Source organism: Papaver somniferum, chromosome 10, assembly GCF_003573695.1.
Source record: "Papaver somniferum cultivar HN1 chromosome 10, ASM357369v1, whole genome shotgun sequence".
Lineage (NCBI taxonomy): Eukaryota > Viridiplantae > Streptophyta > Magnoliopsida > Ranunculales > Papaveraceae > Papaver > Papaver somniferum.
This window is the reverse complement of record NC_039367.1, coordinates 24,603,627-24,628,845: the sequence shown is the minus strand read 5'-3', so window position 1 is coordinate 24,628,845 and position 25,219 is coordinate 24,603,627. Positions and strand designations below refer to the sequence as shown.

The following is a 25,219-nucleotide window of genomic DNA, read 5'->3' as shown; positions in this document are numbered from 1 at the left end:
AACTTTGGTCCCTTCTTGGATATGGAGGACTTAGGGACCCATTTAGAGATGGGTTTCGCAGGAGCACCTTTCTCCTTCATACCATTAGGACCATTGCCCTTTTGGATATTTTGTGAAACAACTTTTCTCCAATTTGGAACATCAGATCTTGTCTTCGCATTTACAAAGTCATCTCTCTTTTTATAATTGGGTCTTTTATGAGATGACCTTGTTGAGTGATAGGAAAAATTTGAACTATCATTATAATAATTCTTTTTCCTAAACTTAGGACAATAACGATCTGAGTTCTTTCGGGTAACAAACTTAGCCAATTCGTTTGATACAAAAGAGAGTGTATCTTGCATCTTACGAACTTTGCATCCCCATTGTAAGTGTCCTTTATTACCACAATAGTAACATACAGAGACTGAGTTTTAATGTTACCTTTTTGTGGAACCTCTTCCATCGGAGCTCGGCGAGTTTTCTTTTTCTTCTTTTTATCTTTGTTCAACGTTGTTGCTTTCTTGACATTAGAAAAAGTGTTTTCTTTGATTGCTGCTGGTTGAACACAATTCTTAGGCTTGACTGGATTTTCTTTTTTACAAGAAATAAGAGCATCTTTGACATCAGTGGAAGCCTCTGGTTGAGAAGAATTTATAGCTTTAACAAATTTATCTCATTGTTATCGTTGGAAGCACTTGATTCCTTATATCCCAATCCTCGTGTATCAGCATGATATCTTCCTGCTTCTAATAATGAGGATAAATTTTTTATACTATCATTGGATTTTTTCAAGTACAAATTTTCTTCTTCCAACGTCTTGATTTTAGCATGTGCACTAGCTAGCGCAGCCTCAAGGCGTTTCTCTCGTGAGAGATATTCACCATTTTTCTCTTAAAAATATTTTGTTGAGAGTTAATCCTTGCTTCAGATTCAACAGAATTCTTTTTCGACAAAAAGAGATCTCTTCGAGGATTCTCGCATTCAAGACTCTTTGAGTTTAGCTCTTCTGTACGATCTATAAGAAGAGAGTCATTGAGGCGATAACCAATATAATATCCTTGAAAAACCCTCTTCAGTTTCTTGTTCTCACGACAAAGAGGAGTCATAAAACCAAGAAAATCCGAAGTACTCAGTTTTTTATTTTTCAAAAGATCCAGTAGTTTAGAGTATTCTGAGATATCCTCTTCTACATCTCGTTCAAAATCTGAGTCATCATCATCGGAAATTTCATCTAAACTTTCTTGTAGACATATTTTCCAATAATCATCAGTTTTTACATCATTAAAAATATTAGTAGATTCTCTAGTGATGATTTCATGAACGTTTTCAGATATTGATTCGTAGATGCCATCATCAAGTGTTAATTCAAAACTCTTGATATCTTTCTTTATGTTAACTAAATCATTCTTAGGTTCTATAAAAACCATTTTTAGATTCCAGTCTTATAAGTTGGATCGAGGGTACCCAAATACACCACAACATTTTATTTATCAACCTATAAGTCCTCTACTGAAAGTGATTGTCTATAGACTGAGTCGAGACAATACAACAAATCGGTTCACACTTCGTGTGATCGTCTATGGATACGAGATCGAGATAATACGAAAACAAGATAACTTGTGTGATTGAATATGGATACAAGATAGAGATAATACAACAACGAAGTATGATACTTGAAAATAGGTTCGGATTTAACCAAACTTTATAGGATCACTATCAAGTATATGCAGAGTTCACATTTGTGTATTTTACTTTTACTTATAATAAACAATTATAATTACGGAAATAGAAAAGTAAAAGACACAAAAAAATATTTTGTTAACGAGGAAACTACAAATGCAGAAAAACCCTGGGACCTAGTCCAGAATTGAATACTCTTATAATTAAGCCGCTATACAAAATCTATACCAACTTCGTATAGTTGATACCAGGCAACTACCCCTAGTTCACTTAGTTTCCTAAGTATCCTTGCGCTTCCGACTTCAATGAGAGCACGCACTGGAACAATTCCTTTGGATCGTATTCCAAAAAGTAAATGAACAATAAATTTGTTTGGTAACAACTCTTTCGATTCTTTCAAGATAAAGATATCTCAAGTCATACGCAAAGGCTCTTCCGTTTAATCTAATAAACTCCTTTGCCTGGTTAGATCAATCTATCCAATAACTACCAAAGTAGTTAAGTTTAGATTCCCAATCAATCAATATAGATATAGACATCAACGAGAATCTATAAAGTGATGCTGATCTCACGCAACTAATCAATCGAATAAATCCGATTCTAGTTGGATCCCAGCCGATCAAGGTCTGTGCACACACAAAATATGAGAACTAAATAAGAAATCTTCTTCGTCTTCAAATATTCTTTGATCTTCAATAAACACCTGCACAACACCACTTGAATCTCTTGTGATCAATCACACACAGAACGAAGTCTGTTAACAGTGGATTATCACAAGATACCTTTGGATCTACAAACAGTTCTAAAGATCCCGTCGATACTTTGATCTAGTTTGAGTGAATCTTATATAATAAGAGAAGATTCTCAAAAATAAACAAACTAGGTGCAATAAAAGTTTCAACAATCGTTAGTCAATCAAATCAATCGAAAACTAATAACATTGCAATTATCTAGTTTCCCATCAACGGTACTCGTAGAGCTTCTTGATCCCACAGATGTCTTTAAATGAGCGGTTGTAAGAGATTTTACCTAATTAGGATACTTTCCTCTCCGGTTAGACGGCTCCACCAGAAACAACAAGAATGAAGTTTTCCTGGCTCTTAGGATAGTTTGCTAAAAATGCAAACTTAGGTATTTATAAATCAAGGATGTTTGGACACCAAGGAATTTCCAAAACTGAAAATAGTCTCAAGATATGTAATGAATATCATAATTTAGTTTTCCTAATTCCAATAAATGCTTGTCCAAAATTTCCGAAATCTCTCAATAGAAAATCTCCAATTAGTAAATGCACATTACTAATTTTTATTCTTTATAGATACGCATTTAATTGCTGGTAATTAAAGCATATAAATCTAAAAACCTTAATTAAAAGATTTTCAATTTCTTTCGGCACAAGATCTCCTTGAGTATTAAGGAATATCTTTGAACAATAAATGATAAGAGTTACTCTACGTGTTCAAAGTATGGCACCTTTTCACTGTAAATCCTCATTCATATTTACATGGATTTACATTCTTGGAATCGGTTATACCACACTTCCAAACAAGTTTAGAATTGGTTCATATGTATTCAAAGAATGTGATTGATTAAATCACATACATGGGTTCAATCGGTTTTACCAATCACTAGGATCGGTTATACCTCAGTATGGAAATACTTATGATCGGTCACACAAGTTACCAGGACCGGTTACATCAATTACCATGATCGGTTGCATCAATTACCAGAACCGGTTACCATATACTCATGGTATTGCTTGTGATCGGTCACACCAATTACCAGGATCGGTCACACCAATTACCAAGATCGATTACACCAGTTACCAGGACCGGTTACCAATTACAAGGATCGATTACACAACACTCTATTTTCGGTCACACCAATTGCTAGGATCGGTGACACCAATTACAAATATCGATCATACCATATCATGGTGATTAGGTAGGACCGATTACACCAATTAATAAAAACTAGTCATACCAAATCATAAGTCAGGCATTCTGATTAGTTATACCAAGATACATAACAAAGTTACGATCGGTTCTACCACATCACACATATTGGTAATCCAAAGATTTGCAATGAATAGACGTACCAATAAGCCTAATGATTTCCTTTTCAATTCATAAAAAAATTTCGTGAATGTACTTCCTTTAAGCAAATGTAAAACATTGTTTCCTAGGATGAAATCTTCACCATAACCTATTCACATAATCATAACAGTGTATACAAGATTGTGTCGATGTCATATCTACGAAGTTTAAAAGATAAGCGTTATACTTCATAGTCTAATTCCCTAATAGTATGATCATACAAATATGACTATGTCACATCACTAGAGTATTATAAAATATGTACTGTATATACAGCTTCGCAGTTATATTTTTAATATAACACAACTTGAAAGATACGTTAGGAATGAAACAGTTCAAGTCAATATTACTAACCTCAAGAGGAAGGATGATGTTGTCATTGTAGTTCGCTTCTTCTTCACACTCTTCAGGTCTTCAGAATAATACTTATATGTCTCAACATTCCTAGAAATTCTATTCTAACCTAAACGAAGTTGACTCTAGTATATAATCAAACGACTTTAGATGAGTTTTGACACACTAAAATATGACAACCAAACTTGACATAACAACACTTGGTGAGTTCAACCGAGCTATGCTCTAACAAAATTGGATTAACGTTTTAAATCATGCAAAAATCATGTTATCTAATCGTCGATCACTCTAAATATAAATGTGTAATAAACTGGTAAAATGTAATAAGTCTATTATGAAACATAAATTTACAGTTTATCCATCAGCAAAAAGTTGGTACTAAATACAACCTTCTTGTTAGAGCAATTAACTCAGATGGCATGTGTTATTTGTCAGACTTCATTAAAAAGGATGTTAACTCAAGACTCTAATCTATACTGGCCGGATTCAGGTATACCTAATGAGACAAAATATGGTCATTTTGAAGTAAAACACAAAATCTCTTAGCCATATATTTTTGAAAATGGCTAAACTTCTCTTGATTAATTAACACTAATCAATCTGTATAGTTAACTAGATTAATTAGTTGGATTCAAAGTTATGAAATCTTGTTTTGGTTAGATTGAAATTATGGATTTTGTTAGAAGATTTTTGAGATTTTCTTTTATAACAGAAATAATACCACACTAGCCAAACACTTCTAGTATGGGGATTGCATAGCTGTTTAATGGTTTCATTCTCCAAACTACAACAGAAATCAACACTTTCAGAAATCACAGTATGAAAATTCGGCACGCTCGACTGAAACAAAGCATGCCGACCAAACTTAGTCGGCACGCTCAACAAGGAACAAAGCATGCCGACTAAGCATTAGTTTTTCGCATTTATTAGTCTCCATGGTCGAAAATGCAGCACATTGACCATTGTTCATCAGTCGTCATGTTATTTTTACAAAAACCATGACGACTAACAACAAAATTGGTGTTGATGGGGAAAAATGATTTACTATTTTTTTAGGAAAGTGAAGAGACGAACATGCAGACGGGACTCCTCAACCGAGCAAACTGCTTAACCTCAAACAGATGCACTGCACGGGAGTGCTTTAAGTTCGAGAGATCAATCTGCAGGACTCCGGCCTAAACCAAGACAATGGTCGTTACAGACTCAATTTGGTCACAAGAGAGGATGGGTCAATCTATAGGAGGAAAGCTTAGAAGTATGTGAGATCAATGATGATCAAGGATTGTGTATGTGTTGTATATTCTACGTGAAGAAATAAGATAAGTTCTGATTGATTGAATTTGCTCTGTTGAGAGTGATTGCTCAGACGAGAATTCTTGTGCAGATGTGAATTCTAACCTTAGACAAACATTCTTATCCTTTCAATCATAGACTCAAAGACTTATTTATATTGCAAGAATAGAAGACACATTGATCCCATGAAGTGTGGCAGTTGCTGGAGTGAAAGAGTGGGAAAGTGGGAAATTGTGGTTAAACCAGTTCCACGTCATGCGGAGACTTGGTTGATTGTCCACCCACTACTTTTCTAACTCCTCTAATTTCCTGCACGACTTACTCACATTTCTCATCATGGGTGAACATACGTGCCGTAAACCGCCAGTCCAAAACCCCAGTTAATATCCCCCCATGTGACGTGATTGATGTCTCATGAATGTGGAGTCAGCAAATCAAACGTGTATTTAGTCAATTGTTGACTTGACTAGACGATCAGTCTTAGTATTGTTGAGTCGAGCATGATGGACGAATACTCTTGAAAAGGAGAGGGTACCCAAATATACCACAAGCTAAAACTTTTCCTACCTATAAGTCCTTTCTCCGAAAGTGATTGTATATGGACTGAGTCGAGACAATACAACTAATCGGTTCACACTTCGTGTGATCGTCTATGGATACGAGATCTAGACAATACAACAATGAAGTATGTTTACTTGATACAAAGGTTCGGACTTAACCAAACATAATAGGATTGCTTATCAAGTAAATATGAATTAACGTTTGTGTAATTTACTTTAATTATAATAAAAAAAATTATAATGCGAAAATATAAAGTAAATGACACAGCAATATTTTGTTAACGAGGAAACCGCAAATGCAGAAAAACCCCGGGAACTTGTCCATAATTGAATACTCTCAGGAATAAGCCGCTACACAAAATTACACCTAACTTCGTATAGTTGAGACCAAGAAACTAAACCTATAGTTCACCTTGTTCCGTTTGTATTCCCACGCCTCCAACTTCTAAATAAGTCATGTACTTGGAACAATTCCTTTGGTTCGTATTCCAAACAGTAAAGGAACAACAAATCTGTTTGGTATCAACTCTATTCAACCAAGTGATATGAGTCACACAAAGGCTCTTCCGTTTATCATAACATAAACTCCTTCGTATAGTCCTTAGATCTATCTTATGTTGAATTACCGAAGTAATCATTTAAGATTAAGCCAACAACACTCTTAATCCAAAGAATTGTGTTGATGCCGATCTACTCAATTAATCAATCCAATCTACCACAAGGATAAACCGATTATTAATTGGATCCACTTTTACCAGAACAAGTATTGTGCATACCAAAAATTATAAACCCAAGTCAGATCTTTAATATCTTCTTTGTCTTCAAATCTTCTTAAATCTTCAATAAAAACCTGCACACAATCACTTGAATATCTTGTGATCAATCACGCACAGAACAGAGTCTGTTAACGATGGATTATCACAAGATCGTCTTTAGAACTAACAACAGTCTAAAGATCCCTGTCGAAACTCTGAACTAGTTTGAGTGAATCTTATATCAGAAGAGAAGATCCTCAAGCATAAACAAACTAGGTGCAATTAGATTTCAACTACAGTTAGTCAATCAAATCAATCGAAAACAAAAGATAAACCACAATTATCTAGTTTCCTACCAACGGTACACGCTAGAGCTTCTTAATCCCAAAGAAGACTTTAAACTGAGCGGCCGTAAGAGATTTCTCCTAATTAGTTACTCTCCTCTCCGAATAGGAGGCTACACCAGTAACAACAATAAAAGAGGAAGTTTGTTGTTACGGAGGATTAGTTTGCTAGAAAGGAAAACTTCAAGTATTTATAGACAAGGAAGTTTGGACACCAAGGAATTTACAAAACCGAAAATATTCTCAAGATATTCATTAAAGCACAAATTCGGTTTCCATAATTCCTGGAAATGCTCTGTCCAAAAATAATGATTGAAATCTCTCAGAAAATCTAATTAGTAAATGCACATTACTGAATCTTATATTTACCTACAAAATGAAATTAATAACCTTAATTAAAAGATTCTTAACTTACTTATGTTTCGATCCTGCAATTTTCTTTCTTTAGCTATTAAGGAATAACTTTGAACAATTAAAGAAATAAACATTCACAACACGTGTTCAAAGTATGTTGACATCCTTACTTTGTAAGTTCTCTTTCACACTTACAACCTTGAAACCGATTTGCCACACTTCCAAACAAGTTTAGAATTGGTTCATCTGACTTTCAAGAACTATGTGATTGATCAAACAAACATTCAATCACAATCATGGGTTTAACGGTTCTACCAAAACAAGTTTCGGTTCTACCTCCATGTGAGTATTGTGCCTAGTCACACTAGCTTTCCAAAATTCGGTTGACTAGGTACTAGGATCGGTTCCGCACATATATATGGTATCTAACTTATATGTGTTTCACATGTCCATAGGATCGGTTCCCCTTTCTGCTATAAACCTTTCTTCACCTCATACAAGGATCGGTTCCCCTTTGTGATGTATTGCACCTCTTACTAGGATCGGTTCCCCTTTCTCAAATTTGGCCAGACATAACACAAACCCGATTATACCATCTCAGGTGATTACTTAAGATCGGTTTCACAAATAAAAGTCATACCAATACATAAGTCGGGCCTTTGTGAATAGTTCTACCAAGAACATAAACAAGTTGTGAGCGGTTATACTCAATCACATATATTGGTTGTTCATAAGATATGCAATGAATAACAAAACCAATAACACCTGGCAATTTCCTTTTCGGTTCACAAATTTTTTTATGAACTTACTTCCTTAGAACATATGTAAACATTTTTCCCTAGGATGAAATCCTCACCTCATACCTATACATAATCACAATAGCATTCAAATGATTATGATGATGTCTTATCTACAAAGTTTAATGGTTAAAAAATAAACCTCGTATTGTATTCCTTAATACTGTGTCTATCTAGAGTTCAAATATGCTTCGCATTTATGTTTTCAGTATGCACGACTTGAAATATACGTAAGGGAATGAAACAGTTCAAGTCAAATATCACTAACCTCAATTGGAAGGATGATTGTTGTCGTTGTAGCTCCTTCCTTCTTCACATCTTCAAGTCTTCGCAATATTGTAATGTTTCATATCCTAATACTTTCAAGCTAACCTATACGAAGTTGACTCTAGTACATAATCAAGCGACTCTTAACATGAGTTTTGATTCACTAAAATATGACAACCAAACTTGAGATACCAACGCTTGGCGGGTTCAACCGAGCAATGCTCTAACAGCTCTAAGACTCAACAGGCTGAGCAAATATTGCTCGTATGATGAATTGTTGAATATTGATAGTTGAATTAATATTATTAATTTAATAAAATATTTCTGGTTTGAGGAATTATTAAATATGGATAGTTGAATCAATATTGATAAACTGAACAAATATTGCTCGTTGGTGGCTCTCTAAAAGAGTCACAGAAATGATACCTGCAAGTGCACAGGGTCTGTTGTAGTGCGTGTGCAAGGAAGGGTCGAACCACAGAGACTTGGGTGTGAATTGAAGTAATGAAGCAAGTGACAGTTATCTAAATTAACAAGGCAGTAAATAAAGCAATGAGGTAACAGTGACAGAGAACAAAGAAAGTGAAATTCAGTGGCAGTGAATAAGAAACATTGAAACAAAGATAAACAAACCAAGGCTGTGAGCCAATGGCAGTGATAAAGAAATAAAGGCAGGTCCTCCAGCTATGTTCTTGTCCCTTGTTAGTTATCAGTCAACTTCTAGGCTTTCTGAATAACTAGATGACAGTTGCGGTTCAAAGCCGGCTGTTCATCTAAGGGTTGGTCTAGAAAGGAGGCTAAAGGCACTAAGATGAATTCTAAACCTTGTGGTAGTTGGGGCTCTCACACTGCAACTACCCGCATAGAAGCTTGCTTAGTGTTTTAACAACCTATAAGGATATTCAATCCTAGACAATTCAAGCACAACAAGATCATAACATGGATAGGATAAAAACAATTGAAGTTTACAACATTATTTAAAATAAAAACTAACCCTTGAGGCACTGGCTATTCCAGTCCTCTTGGGTGAAGCACTGGCTAGTCCAGGCCTGCCCATTACAACATCCCAAAGCATCTATTTATACTCAATTACACTTTACAAGCAAAACCCCCAAAACAGTAAATTAGGGTTTCTGAAAATTGAAATTCAGTTTACCTAATCTTTGATAATGGCTTCTGTACGTCGACCCATTCTTCTTCTGACTCTCCTGCTCCTCTCCATGCCTTCCAATTGCTTTTCTAACTCGACATATTCTATTGATTTCTTACCTAGGGTTTCAGAGAGAAATCAGGGAAGAAATCGAGAGAATAGATGGCTATAAGTTTAGGGGAATGATGGGTTTCGGTGAGGGATAGCCATGATGGATTTTGGTGGTTGATTGTGGTGGTTGAGGCAGTGGAGTTGGCGGAGTTGGTGGTGAAGGTGAGGCTGCTGCAGACGGAGGTGAGGGAGGTGAAGTCGATGGAGAAGAAGGAGGGGAGTGTTTGGTTGATGGGTATAGGTATTAGGTGCTTGGGTGTTGAGCGGTTGCATCAAGTCTCGATGATTCGCGAAGCTGAGCCGTGGGATGCGGAAATGATAGATTGATCTAACGGAGAGATATAAGGGAGCTTGTAGCGACCGTTGGATGTATAATACATCAAAATTAACGGCGCAGATTAGAGTTAGGTGCTGTAGTGTTAGACAGGAGCTTCAGACTTCGATGTACTGGCGATGCTGCGACCATTGGATTCAGATGTGATCCAATCTGACGGCTGACGAAGGAGACGGGTATGGATATTGGAAATGGGTTTGGGTAAGGGTTTTGGGCCTTGGGTATGCCAAGCCCATATCTTCTTTAAGAACAATTCTTTCTTGTTAAGCCCATTTCTAGCCTTTTGGTCTTGTGCACAACATTCCTCGCGGCTTCCTTGCGTAATTCCTCCCGGCTTTTCACTACTTTTCTGCTCTTTTCGCTCCGTGAGTTAACCAGGATTTATTTAGTACCTAAAAATGCAAAATTAATTGAGAAAAGTATTTATTCTTGAAAACAATGAAAATAAAGAATATGGGATAAAATGGAGAATTAGAGCACAAAAGATGAGTTAATCGCCAACAAAAAGATATAGAAATATGCACTTTTTAGCACTCATCAAATACCCCCAAACCTGAATTTTACTTGTCCTCAAGTAAAACAAAACTAAGGAAATCCTACTTATACCACTGTCGCTGGTCTCTCGAATGCATTTAGCATATGCACTAAGCCTTTTAAACCACTAAGTGTCCCTAGTGGACGAGTTGAAGTCTCGTGAAGGTTTGCTTAGAACGTACCTACAAAGTTCTAGGACAAAATATAAGCTCAGATTCCATGAAATGTGACATGTGCAAGACAGTAGAAGCTCACAGCAAAATGGAGATGTCAATCTAGCTATCAAAGGCACAATCCTAGCACTGATAACAACTAAAGACATGTGATAAGAGTGTAAAGTGTATCTACACATGTTTCTAGAATGACCTGAAGTTATGACTACTAGTCACGAAGAGATAGTTTTTAGGCTAAGAACCGAATTCTAAGCCAAGCTAGTTGTCCGGCTTTACGAGAATTGTGAATGTTCACCCAATGAGTTGGTGATATTTCAGTTTACCCGAGTTATATATCGATGGTTGCACCCTCCTTGCTTATTACAAGACTATTTACAACAAAAAGATGACTCTTTACATGACTCTTATTTACATTGATTACTTTCTTTTATTTTTGGAACAAGAGAGAATATTGTCTTTAACATGACAAAACATGGAATAAATAAATACTTGATTGATTATTTTTATTTATTTTTTTGATTTTTTTTTTGATATTTTTTTGATTTTTCTGATTTTTTTTTGAAGAAATAACTTTGATCTTTACAACATAGTGACACTTTTGATACATGAACAAAAAAGAAAAACATAATTACATGACTCTTAGCAAGAGGTGGCCCTTATCGAATGCATCCGGTCAAATTCTATGGTTGCTTTTCTAACGTATCCTCCAACTTCTATCCCAGCCAACCAAAGAACAAGCTAGTCAAGTCTCATTCAGTATTCTAAAGTGATTGGCAATCTAACTTCCTATCAAACACCTTGAAGATCGAGGCTATACATGTATTGGTAGATTGTGCGTGTGCAAGTTTCTTATCACATGTGAATTGTGCTAGAATCAGGGTGCCTAAATATCTAGACTAAGAATCCTTATGTTTACATACATGCACAAGAGTCAACATTTCAAGGTAAATGAGCTCCATTTTTATGATTTTTTTCATTTTTTTTTTTCAAAAAAGAAGGAGTTCTGTTTTCAATTATAACATGTGATCATGGTATCTATACCATACCCCAAACCTAAACTAAACATTGTCCTCAATGTTTCAAAATATGAAAAGAATTATAACATACGAAGAGGATTATGCTGAGTAGAGAAAAAGGAAAGAGAATACCCGATTTGACGGCGAAAGCAAAATTAGAACTCCGTTATTCAAGGAAAAAATCCAACATATTTCGACTAAGAGTCACATTGGATTAGCACAATATATACAAAAGAAACAAAAGATTTAACTAAGAAATTATCTACTGGATTATATACAAGAAAATTCTACCGTACATTTGGTTTTGTGGGAAACATTTGGTTTTACGGGAAATATTTGGTTTGTAGGGGTTTGAAAAAATTTTGGTTTTAATTAGAAAAAGAGAAAGAAAAGTTTGGTTTTTAAATGGGTTAAGTGGTGAAGCCCACTTAATTTGGTTTTTAAACTTTGAAGACAAAGCCCATGATTTGGTTTAAATGGGTGAGGCAAATGGTTGTTTTTGAATTAAAAAAAAGAGCCCAAAGTACGAAGCCCACAATTCAGTGAACTAGGCCCAGTTGGGTTTTCAGTTTGTTGAGGCCCAGAGTTCAGTAAAATACTAGGCCCGGATTTTGGTTTTCAAAGTTACAATTACAAGCCCACAGACAATTTAAACAAGCTCACATAAAGTTCAAATAAGCCCACAAACAGGGTTCAGGAGCCCAATTGGGCTTAAAAATGTTTTCAGTTTCTGTCTGGGTTCAAGCCCACAGTTCAATTGGGTTCAGTCATACAATTTCAGAAACAAATTTTGACAATGCCCAGAATTCTAGTGGGAGAAGAATACCACAAACCCAGTGTAGAACTGGGTTGAATGCTTAGCTGGGTAAGCTTCAGCCCACAAACTTCCTTGTTTCTCTTCTGTTTCAACCTTGGCTTGGCAACAACATCTTCACAGCCTGATTTCTTAGCAGCATTCAGGTCAGCAGCACCACAAGCTTGCACCTGGTGGCTCAGAAGAGAAGAGTTAGTTCTCACAGTTTGGAACTAATTTCAAGATGACAACAGCACATCCAACACAACTCAGGCAAATTTCAGCACCAAATTTCAGACTGAAAAGCTGACAACACCACTTCACATTCACAGCATGCAGATTCAGGCATTCAAGATGACAATGACTATGAGCTACTTTTACAGCTACAGCATGAGATGCAGGTGGAGCTGAAACAAAATGGAGATGTGCAATAATGCAATGATGCAATGATGCAGATGCAGATGATGCAATGATGCAAGATGAGATATGCTAATGATGCAGATGCAAGGTTATGCAGATGCAGTGATTGATGCAATGATGCAATATGAATGCAGAACTAAGTTACAACTAAAATGCAGATGATGCAGGTGATGATGCTAATTACAACTAAGTTACACTAAGTTACAACTAAGTTACACTACACAGCAGCTAAGTTACACTAAGTTACAGCAGGTTGAAAACAGAAAAGCAAGAGCAAAATTTTTTTTTTTCAACTAAACAGCGCCAGTCCCCGGCAGCGGCGCCAAAAACTTGGTGGCTCTCTAAAAGAGTCACAGAAATGATACCTGCAAGTGCACAAGGTCTGTTGTAGTGAGTGTGCAAGGCAGGGTCGAACCACAGAGACTTGGGTGTGAATTGAAGTAATGAAGCAAGTGACAGTTATCTAAATTAACAAGGCAGTAACTAAAGAAATGAGGTAACAGTGACAGAGAACAAATAAAGTGAAATTCAGTGGCAGTGAATAAGAAACATTGAAACAAAGATAAACAAACCAAGGCTGTGAGCCAAGGGCAGTGATAAAGAAACAAAGGCAGTTCCTCCAGCTATGTTCTTGTCCCTTGTTAGTTATCAGTCAGCTTCTAGGCTTTCTGAATAACTAGATGACAGTTGCGGTTCAAATCCGGCTGTTCATTTAAGGGTTGGTCTAGAAAGGAGGCTAAAGGCACTAAGATGAATTCTAAACCTTGTGGTAGTTGGGGCTCTCACACTGCAACTACCCGCAGAGAAGCTTGCTTAGTGTTTTAACAACCTATAAGGATATTCAATCCTAGACAATTCAAGCACAACAAGATCAGAACATGGATAGGATAAAAACAATTGAAGTTTACAACATCATTTAAAATAAAAACTAACCCTTGAGGCACTGGCTATTCCAGTCCTCTTGGGTGAAGCACTGGCTAGTCCAGGCCTGCCCATTACAACATCCCAAAGCATCTATTTATACTCAATTACACTTTACAAGCAAAACCCCCAAAACAGTAAATTAGGGTTTTTGAAAATTGAAATTCAGTTTACCTAATCTTTGATAATGGCTTCTGCATGTCGACCCATTCTTCTTCTGACTCTCCTGCTCCTCTCCATGCCTTCCAATTGCTTTTCTAACTCGACCTATTCTATTGATTTCTTACCTAGGGTTTCAGAGAGAAATCAGGGAAGAAATCGAGAGAATATATGGCTAGAAGTTTAGGGGAATTATGGGTTTCGGTGAGGGATAGCCATGATGGCTTTTGGTGGTTGATTGTGGTGGTTGAGGCAGTGGAGTTGGCGGAGTTGGTGGTGAAGGTGAGGCTGTTGCAGACGGAGGTGAGGGAGGTGAAGTCGATGGAGAAGAAGGAGGGGAGTGTTTGGTTGATGGGTATAAGTATTAGGTGCTTGGGTGTTGAGCGGTTGCATCAAGTCTCGATGATTCGCGAAGCTGAGCCGTGGGATGCGGAAATGATAGATTGATCTAACGGCGAGATATAAGGGAGCTTGTAGCGACCGTTGGATGTATAATACATCAAAATTAACGGCGCAGATTAGAGTTAGGTGCTGTAGTGTTAGAAAGGATCTTCAGACTTCGATGTACTGGCGATGCTGCGACCATTGGATTCAGATGTGATCCAATCTGACGGCTGACGAAGGAGACAGGTATGGATATTGGAAATGGGTTTGGGTAAGGGTTTTGGGCCTTGGGTATGCCAAGCCCATATCTTCTTTAAGAACAATTCTTTCTTGTTAAGCCCATTTCTAGCCTTTTGGTCTTGTGCACAACATTCCTCGCGGCTTCCTTGCGTAATTCCTCCCGGCTTTTCACTACTTTTCTGCTCTTTTCGCTCCGTGAGTTAACCAGGCTTTATTTAGTACCTAAAAATGCAAAATTAATTGAGAAAAGTATTTATTCTTGAAAACAAATGAAAATACAGAATATGGGATAAAATGGAGAATTAGAGCACAAAAGATGAGTTAATTGCCAACAAAAAGATATAGAAATATGCACTTTTTAGCACTCATCACTCGTCTGATGATTATTGGTAACACGACTAATGAAATATTAGTTTAAAATACTGGTAGCGGGACCGAATATTATATCATAAAATGTTGACTGCTTGATCAACATGAAAATAGTGGTGTTTGAACCTGTTCAAAATTATGCTTTGCAGAGCATTCAGTTTCAAACCTTAATTTTGATCGATTGTTGATCCATTGATGATTTACTGAAAATCAACCAATGAGTGAGAGAGGGACCGGCTACATGGGATGATGGGATGACCATGTAGCACCCAGATGCTTGAATGAGCAAGCACCAAACTCCTTTGCGGACAAGTTGGGTAAAAAATGATTAAATGCCGGTTTAATCATTTATTAAAATAATGCTCGTCTAAGCATTAGGTAATAAAAGCTAATTATGGAGAGATGGGGGACCGACGAAGAGGGTATGGAACCGACCCTTGGTGACATGGGACCGAATGACGGTCGTTTGATCAAATTCCAAATTATTTGGAAAAAGTTTGAACCCAATGTGAACAAATTAGGTCAAATTATGAAAATGTGTGGGACCGGCTCCTTGCAAGACAAAGGGCCGAGCTTGGTCGATCATGGTGGCATGCACGTGTCACCATGTTTCTCGTGTCTCAATTATGAGAATTTTGATATTTTCTGACGTGCGTTCGAGCAATATCTTGGATTTTCAAAAGAGTTTGATCTTGACTGAAACTCTCAATTTTGCTCGAATGAGCAAGTAGGGCATTGCTCGTGCGGTCGACATTTTGATAATATATTAAAATATTAATATTTTAATATTTACGTGAGAAGCCTAGTCGTCATGAGCAATATTGGTGGAATATTGAAAAAAATTAGGTTTTTGCTCAAACGAAGGAGTTTCCTGAGATGAGAGAATGAATAATAATAAAATAAGGGATTAGAGAAGTGTGGGATCGTACACGTCTAGGGCATGGACGGACAGCTAGTAGGCCCGGTCCCGTGACACTTTTCTTTATTTTATATTATTTTTCATCGTGTAGGGAAATATGGAGAAATTGGGAGTTTCGCTCGAACGAGGGAGTTTGCTCGAATGAAGGAGTTGATATTAGGAAAAATAATAAAATAAGAGAAAATAAAAAGGAGAGGCGTGGGACCGGCCACAGCGACATGACCGGTGGTCCCGGTCCTCTTAGGCACGTCATTATTATTATTTTTCTTCCCTATGCATATGTTTCCTTGTTAGTCCATATTTTTGAATGCTCGTGTATGCATTTGGGTGCTTGTTTGTGCATTATTAATAAGTACACTCGCATCATTTTTTCGGGGCTTACTCGGTAGTGGCGCAGATGCGCGTACGTTGAATATTTGTTACTAACCCCTGGAATCATATTGGGAAAAGCCATGAATTGAAGTAACAAAATATTATGATTAACGTAGAATTCTTTCTAGGAATTCAATTGATGAATCTTACGACTAGAAACGATTAATTGATTAATTGATGGCTTTATACTAGCAGGAAAACTGCCTAGGAGCATTATGATTATTCGAGAATTGAGTGATATGAGCTAATTGAAGCGCAATATTTATTCTGTATAGTCAGGGAAAACATTGTTACATCTTGAAGACGTTATCGCTCTATACTAGCAGGCAAGCTGTCTAGGAGCCGTCTAATCATTAAGATTATATGCATATGTCTTTATATATATAGTCAGGGAAAATATTGTTACATCCTGAAGACGTTATCGCTCTACGTGGGAAATCGTGGTTAAACCAGTTCCGCGTCGTGCAGAGGCTTGGTTGATTGTCCACCCACTACTTTGCTAACTCCTCTAACTGCTTGCACGACTTACTCACATTTCTCATCGTGGGTGAAAAACACGTGTCGTAGGTTCCCAGACCAAAACCCTAGTTCATATCCCCCTATGTGACGTGATTGATGTCACATGAATGTGGAGTCTGCAAAGAAGACGTGTATTTAATCAGTTATTGACTTGACTAGACGATGAGTCTTAGTATTGTTGAGTCGAGCATGATCGACGAATGCTCTAAGACTCAACAGTCTGATCAAATATTGCTAGTATGATGAATTTCTGAATATTATTAGTTTTAGAAAATATTGCTCGTCTGAGGAATTATTAAATAATGATAGTTGAATCAATATTGATAAACTAAACAAATATTGCTTGTTTGATGATTATTAATAACGCGACCACATGAAATATTAGTTTAAAATATTGGTAGCAGGACCAAATATTATATCATTAAATTTTGACTGCTTGACCAACATGAAAATAGTGGTGTTCGAACCGTCCAATCATTTTCAAATCTATATAAAAGTGATTACTGAAATTGTTCAGTATTGATGAAATATGTCGTAGTCTCAATTGAGAAACTGCATGTTCATGTATGCTCTGAGAGGCAATACACTCAGTCAGAGGTTCTAACGGATGATCTGAGAGGAAATACACTCAGCTAAAGATCATCGTGGCATGAGCTTTCATGCTTAAAAGAGAGACAAGAGTCTCAATACTCGTCTAATTACTGGATCAGGAATATGTAAGGTTATGATTTTACGATTTTAGCCTTTGTCAAAAATCCACCATCAACATCAGTCTCTAAGAAATGCTGGAAAGCTGATACACGGTATATCTCTGGATCATCTGAAAGTTGCCCGTGATAGGTTTCCAAAGAGGGAAGCTGAAGATGAAAAGCTTGCAGCTTATCAAAAACGACACCGACTTCAACAGACAAAGCTAGCAGCTGAGGATGAAATTCGATCTTGTGATGACAGTGTAGCTTTAGATTCATATGCGGACGAAGTCGAGTCTGTATGGGAACCTGTCGAACGCAAGGTTAAGTCATATCCACCTGGTACGAGGAATGAAAGATTGGTTAGGGATGATTTACGAGCCGAATGTGAAGATGACAACTATTTGGATGAAATGTACGACGATCCTGATGATCACTTGGAGGAAATTTATGATGAGAATTCTAGAGATGACTCCGAAGAAGAATCCGAATGGAGCTCTACGGAAGATGATGATCGTGAAGACAACAGTAACTCTGATGAACCTGATGATTAGTTTTTCTTGCAATCTTCCTGAATATTTCAACGTCTTTTAGTCTTCATAGTAGATATCTTCTTGATCATTTGAGCAACTTTGATTTGAATTAGGATTTTTTGAGTGAAAACCCTTTTATTATGCATTCAATTCTTCTATCTTGTGCCTTCAACTGAACTGAATGAAATGAACCAATGTTCATGTGCCACACAATCAATCATAATTCTTTGATAGACTCCTGTTTTGTGATATCCGTTTGTAGAAAGTGCTAGACTTTGCAAACATCGCATGAGTACGGAAAAACGTGTAATACGCATAAACGATCAATCCAAAACTATGGTGTTGACCTCTGACCGCATCCCTCGATCATTTTCAGTCCCCAGTGCGTCACTTTCCTTCGTGTCACCAATATTGATCTTGCTTGGAATTTAGGTTTTCAGTGAAACTCGCAACTGATTTGACCATTCCTAGAAGATAAGTATACACTGTGTCTTTTATATATTCAAGACTTAGGGTTTATCATTTACGCAAATATTTTCTTCTGTTCCCGAGTTTCATCATATAAAAGAAATTTTAACCATCATCATACCTTGTAGCAGTATGTCTGACGGTATCTCATCTCCTCAAAGCGTATCTCCATCAAGGCGGGGAATTGAAGCACCCAACTCGGTATGAAGTATTCTTTTTTTTTTGTGTAATGAATGGATAATTGAAAAGAAAATATTTGTTGCAGACGAACCAGGGTGACCGACTTTCCTCTTATTCTCCGTATAAATTGAGACCCAAACAAACTTTTAAGATCCCTGCTCGTTTCAAAACTGTTCATGCGTATGCTGGAACATCTGTGAGTTTTGGTAGAAGTTTTCCTTGAACGAACGTTCATCTAAACCCCTGTTGAGTTTGAGTGATTTATTATTGCAGGTTGATATTCATGTTGTTGGAGCAGAGAATAGAAGACATGGAAAGTATGTAGTTATAGCTGATGATGACGATCGTGCTGGCGATGATTCAATCAGCTTTGTAAACGCTGATCTTGAAGTTCCAGTTTGTGAGTATCCAACGGACAGTCTTCCATTTGACATCCCCATGGAAAATTCTTTCCAAGATAACCAGCTTGTCCGTGGATTCATTCTTCCCAAGTGTTATGCATCATTGTACACAAAAATATGGAGGAAGTATGGGCACATCGCTACCACAGAAGTATGGAGAGATTTTCTGCCAACTCTTTTAACCACAGTTGCTGGATTATTTCCCATCATCGATGAGATAAACAAGAAGAATTTGCGTGATGTCAAGAAAAGAGAGCTTCATAGATGCAATGACATGACCTCGAATTATGGGATCCTGAAATTCAATGTGGGCTGGCTTCGTCGTCGTCTTGATATTATCAAGATTGATAGGTCTGGCATTGTCTACAATATGATCTCCTCTTCAACTGCGATGATGGCTGAGGAGAGGGCATTAGCTCTAGATTCAATAAGGGTTGACAGGGAGATTGAAGATCTGAGGGTGAGAACCGAAAACTTCCAAACAAAGTTGAAAATGATGTCCAGTAATAATTATCTGTTATTGGATGGTGTTCTCCAGATGAGCGTTTATGATTGTTGTTTTGAGTAGGCTTAGGATTTTCTTTTGAGTAAGGTAGAATAATTTATCATGGTGTGAAAATTTTTGTTCAATTGATGAAATGCTTAATGAACAAACGAGCATTTTGTACGCTCTTTTGGAGGAACATAAACTACATTTTTGAAATATGCTTGAATGATGAAAAAGTAATTGTTTTCTGTTGATCACACATAATATGCTTTGAGCCATTTACCGTTGATTATATTTCCTTCAACTCCTTCATTAATAGCTAAGATCTTGTAATATCCACTGGGTACTGTCTTGATGACTACATCTATGGCCCTTCCCATTTTGGAGAGAACTTGGGAGCATATATGTCTTGTGAAATGTCCTTTGCTGTTTTTAATACCAAATATCCTACTTGGAATGTTCGGGCTTACCATTTTGTTGTAGGATCTGAAGATCCTCTGTTTGTAAGCCTCCACATATTTCTCTACCTTAGTCCTCCTTGACTCGAGCATGTCCAGTTCATCAATTCTTGAATTGGACGCTTCGTCTTCATCCCATGTTACTCCATTAGCTGTTGCAATCCTTGCTGAAGGAATTTTGATTTCCGCTGAGAGTATGGCATCGGCTCCATAGACGAGGGAGTATGGTGAAGTTCCGATCGAGCTTCTCGGTGCGGTTCGATAAGCCCATAAATCCATAGGCAATTTTTCATGCCACATTCGAGGATTATCATGAACTGTTCGACTGAGAATCCGGAACAAAGTCTTGTTGGTGCTCCCTGCTTGTCCGTTTTCTTGGGGATAGTACGGTGCAAATAAAACCTGTTTGATACCATATTCTTCGAGCAATTCCTATACATGTCTTTTGGCAAAAGGATTTCCATTATCTATGATGATATGCTTAGGAACAGCGAATCTACATATGATGTATTCCTTGATGGAGGCAGGAATCGTGACCCCGGTGGTGCTTCGAAGAGGGATAGCTTCAACCCACTTGGTGAAATACTCAGTTGTTGTGATGATGTATTCATGTGTTCTTTGAAGATGATGGATTGATCTTCCCGATGATATCTAGTCCCCATCTATAAAAAGGCCATGGACTGCTCACAGAATGCAATGGGAGACGAGGAGTATGAATGAGATTACCATGGATTTGGCATTGGTGACATTTCTAAACGTATGCGGCCGCATCATCTTCCATGGTTGGACAGTAATATTTCTCATGAATGTGGATGGATAGTTTCCTCTTTCCTTGATGCTCTCCCTCGAGCAGTTCTTTCAAATTTTTTGAAATTTCATGCTCAGCTAAGCATCTCAGAAAGTTTCCTCCAAAGATTTTACAGTATAAGATTCCATCAAGAAAGAAAAATCTTTTAGCTCTCTGCATGAGTTTGCTTGCTTCTTTATTTTCTGACGACAAGTCATTGTCACGAAGGTACTTGATGTAAGGTTATCTCCAGTCCCTAGTGTGGTGGATGGTCAAAGCCTCTAAATGATGAGGAGGCGGTTGAAAATCAGGACACGATCCTTGCAAAGCTCTTGATTGAGCCTCCATGGAAGGCCAATAATATCCAAGCCTTTGAAGCCTTTTGTAAAGTGTCACCACCAATGTTTGTCCACATATTTCCCCTGTGTGCATCTGAGTTGTTCGCTTGTATTCTCCAAGGAATCGTGATAAAAGACCCATCAAGATTCATGTAGTACAACGCTCCATGAAGCAGAAAAAGTTCTTTAATTCCTTGAGGCTGATTTTTCCTTCTGAAAGAGAACTGCTCAATTCATGAATGATAGGTGTTCGCCGGTCGCTTGCTTGAACATCCTAGACTTGAGTGAGCCAGATGGACGACACAACACGTCTTTGCACTATGATGGATTTCTCTGATCCTTCAAACTGTAATTTGGAGGAGAGAGTTTCTAAACAGTCAGCATGCCGGTTGTTGGTTCGACCAGTATGGACGATCGTTGCATCGGCAAAATGAGATAGGAGTCGTTATGCTTCAGATCTGAATGGGTAAATTGTTACTTCTTTGATAGAGTATACCCATTCATTTGGTTGACTAGTATCTTTGAATCTCCTCTTATATCCAGGTGCATTGATCCCGCTTGTTTATCCAAGGATAATCCTAATAGGAAGGCCTCGTATTCTGCTGAATTGTTGGTACAATGTAAATCCAACTTGAATGAGTGTGAAAAGACTTAACCGGATGAAGATACTAGTACCACGCCCGCTCCTCCAGTGTCATTTCTAGGGGTGGCAGATCCATCAAAATATAATAACCATGTTTCTTATTTAACAACTGAAATCTCTAAAAATTCACCGGGTACGTCTTCATGTAGCATTGTGATGTCCTCTCCTAGAAAGGCAGAAAGTAAGCCTGCAACTGCTTGGACTTTGATCACTTTGGGTGGGACACATGCTATGTCAAACTATGAAATATGAAGTAGCCATTTTGCAGGTCTCCCTATCAAAGCTGGTTTTGATAACAAGAACTTTATAGGGTTGGCTTTGGAGACGAGCACAACTCTGTTTGATAGAAAATAATAATGTTTGAATTTCTGGATTGCATGGACCAATTCTAGGCATGCTATTTTAGCTTTTGGGTACCGCAGTTCAGCATCTCTCATTGTACGACTGAAGTAGTAGATAGGATGTTCGATGCCTTCTTCATCTTCTTGATCAAGGAGAGCTCCGACAGCAACATCGTTGGAAGCTGTGTAGAGTATTAATAGTCGTTCTTGCACCAGAGATTTCATGACAGCAAGTGATAATAATATCCGCTGTATCTTCTGGAAAGCATCTTGTTGGACGGTCCTCCATGCGAAATCGGCTCCTTTCTTCAGCAGTGGGGTGAATGAAGCAATGAGTTGAGCTAACCCAGGAATGAACGTCGAATGTAATTTACCTTGCCCATGAAGCTCAGATGCTCTTTCACAGTGCGTGGAGGAGACATGGTAGTAATAGCTTTCGTAAACCTAGGAATTTTCCGGAGGATACACCAAAAGCGCACTTCAGAGGATTCATCTTTAACTTATATTCCCCTTCATCTTTCGAAGACTTGTCTCAAAACGCCTAGCTGGGATGCTCGAGTATTCGACTTCACCACCACATCATCGACATAGTGAAAAGACGAGGGTATCCAAATATACCTCAATCTAAAACTTTTCCACCTATAAGTCATTTCTCCGAAAGTGATTGTCTATGGACTGAGTCGAGACAATACAAAAATCGGTTCACACTTCGTTTGACCGTCTATGAATACGAGATCAAGACAATACAAAAACAAGATAACTTGTGTGATTGACTATGGATACAAGATCGAGACAATACAACAACGAAGTATGATTACTTGATAATAGGTTCAGGCTTAACCAAACATTATAGGATTGCTATCAAGTAATTAGGAATTAACGTTTGTGTATTTTACTTATAATTATAATAAATCAATTATAATTGCATAAATAGAAAAGTAAAATACACATCAAGATTTTGTTAACGAGGAAACGACAAATGCAGAAAAACCCCGGCACCTCGTCCAGAATTGAATACTCTCAGAATTAAGTCGCTATACAAAATCTAAACAAACTTCATATAGTTGAGACCAAGCAACTAAACCTATAGTTCACCTAGTTCCCTCAGTATCCCCGCGCCTCCAACTTTCAATAAGTCAGGCACTTGGAACAATTCCTTTGGTTCGTATTCCGAACAGTAAAGGAGCAATAAATCTGTTCGGTAACAAATCTTTTCAAACAACGTGATATGAGTTTGACAAAAGGCTCTTCTATTTAACCAATAAACTCCTTTGTCGGGTTCTTAGATCAATCTATTCAAAAACTACCAAAGTAATTTTTTAAACTTTGCAATCAATATTATGAATCACAAAGAAATGTATTGATGCCAATCTACACAACTAATCAATCCAATCTATCAACAGATAAACCGATTATAGTTGGATCCCCAGCCGATCAAGTTTTGTGCACACTAAAGATTATGAACTCAAATAAGAAACATTCTTTGTCTTCAAATAAAAACTTGAATCTCTTGTGATCAATCACACACAGAATGGAGTCTATTAACGATGGATTATCACAAGATGTCTTTAGATCTACAAAAAGTCTAAAGGTCCTCGTCGAAACTTCGATCTAGTTTGAGTGAATCTTATATCAGAAGACAAGATTCTCAAGAATAAACAAACTAGGTGCAATAAATGTTCAACAACCGTTAGTCAATCAAGTCAATCGAAAACTAATAATAAACTGCAATTATCTAGTTTCCCACCAACGGTATTCGTAGAGCTTCTCAATCCCAAAGAAGTATTTAAAACGAGCGGTCGTAAGAGATTTTGCCTAATTAGGGTACTTTCCTCTCCGAATAGATGGCTCCACCAGTAACAACACAACTAGGTAGTTTTGCTGGCACAGAGGATTAGTTTGCTCGAAATGGAAACTTCGATATTTACAGACCAAGGAAGTTCGGACACCAAGGAATTTCCAAAACCGAATATTCTCAAAGATATGCAATAAAGCCAAAATCGGTTTTCATAATTCCTGGAAATGCTTTGTCCTAATATTGACCGAAATTTCGGTAGAAAATTTCCAATTAGTAGATGCACATTACCAATTTTTATTTTCTAAATATATGCATTTAATTGCTGGAAATTAAAAGCATATAAAATTAAAAACATTAATTAAAAGATTCTCAATTTATTTCGATCCGAGATTCTCCTTTAGTTATTTCGATCCGAGATTCTCCTTTAGTTAATTAAAAACCTTAATTAAAAGATGTCGACATACTTTGAACATGTGCAGTAATTCTTATCTATTATTGAACAATAATAGATAAGAATTACTGCACATGTTCAAAGTATGTCGACATCTTTACTTTGTAAATCCTTTTTCATATTTACAATCTTGGAACCGATTTGCCACACTTCCAAACGAGTTTAGAATTGGTTCATTTGATTTCCAAGAACTATATGATTGGTTCATGGGTTTAACGGTTCTACGAAACACAAGGTTCGGTTCTACCTCCAAGTGGCTACTAGGATCGGTTACACTAGTTTCCATAAAATGGCTAACTAAGTACCAGGATCGGTTACCACTATTTATGGTACTTACTTGTGATCGGTTTTACAAGTTATAGGATCGCTTACACCAATTACTAAAAATTGTTAACCTACTACAAGGATCGATTACACATCTTGTGATTAGTCCCACCAAAACTAAGATCGGTTACCCAATGACTAGGAATGGTCACACCAATTACAAATATCGATCATACCATCTCAGGTGATTACTTAAGATTGGTTTCACTAATAAAAGTCATACCGATACATAAGTCAGGCATTGTGAATAGTTTTACCAAGATACATAAACAAGGTATGAGCAGTTATACTAAACACACATATTGGTAATCCAAATATTTGCAATAAATAACAAAACCAATAAGCCTAGCGATTTCCCTTTCGATTCACAAAACAAGTTTATGAATTGTACTTCCTTTAAAAGAATGTAAAACATTGTTTCCTAG

At 37.2% G+C, this 25,219-nt stretch overlaps 1 protein-coding gene across 1 annotated transcript in view; it reads left to right on the top strand.

Moving 5' to 3' along the window:
• LOC113315418 (HIPL1 protein-like) overlaps window positions 1–18,139 on the top strand; it is a 32,620-nt gene extending 14,481 nt beyond the window's left edge. Inside the window, exons 10-11 of the mRNA XM_026563696.1 lie at window positions 17,414–17,493; window positions 17,669–18,139. Of these exons, the coding sequence (XP_026419481.1) occupies window positions 17,414–17,493; window positions 17,669–18,139 (551 nt within the window). The remainder of the gene's footprint in view (window positions 1–17,413; window positions 17,494–17,668) is intronic.
• Window positions 18,140–25,219: the final 7,080 nt, after the last annotated feature.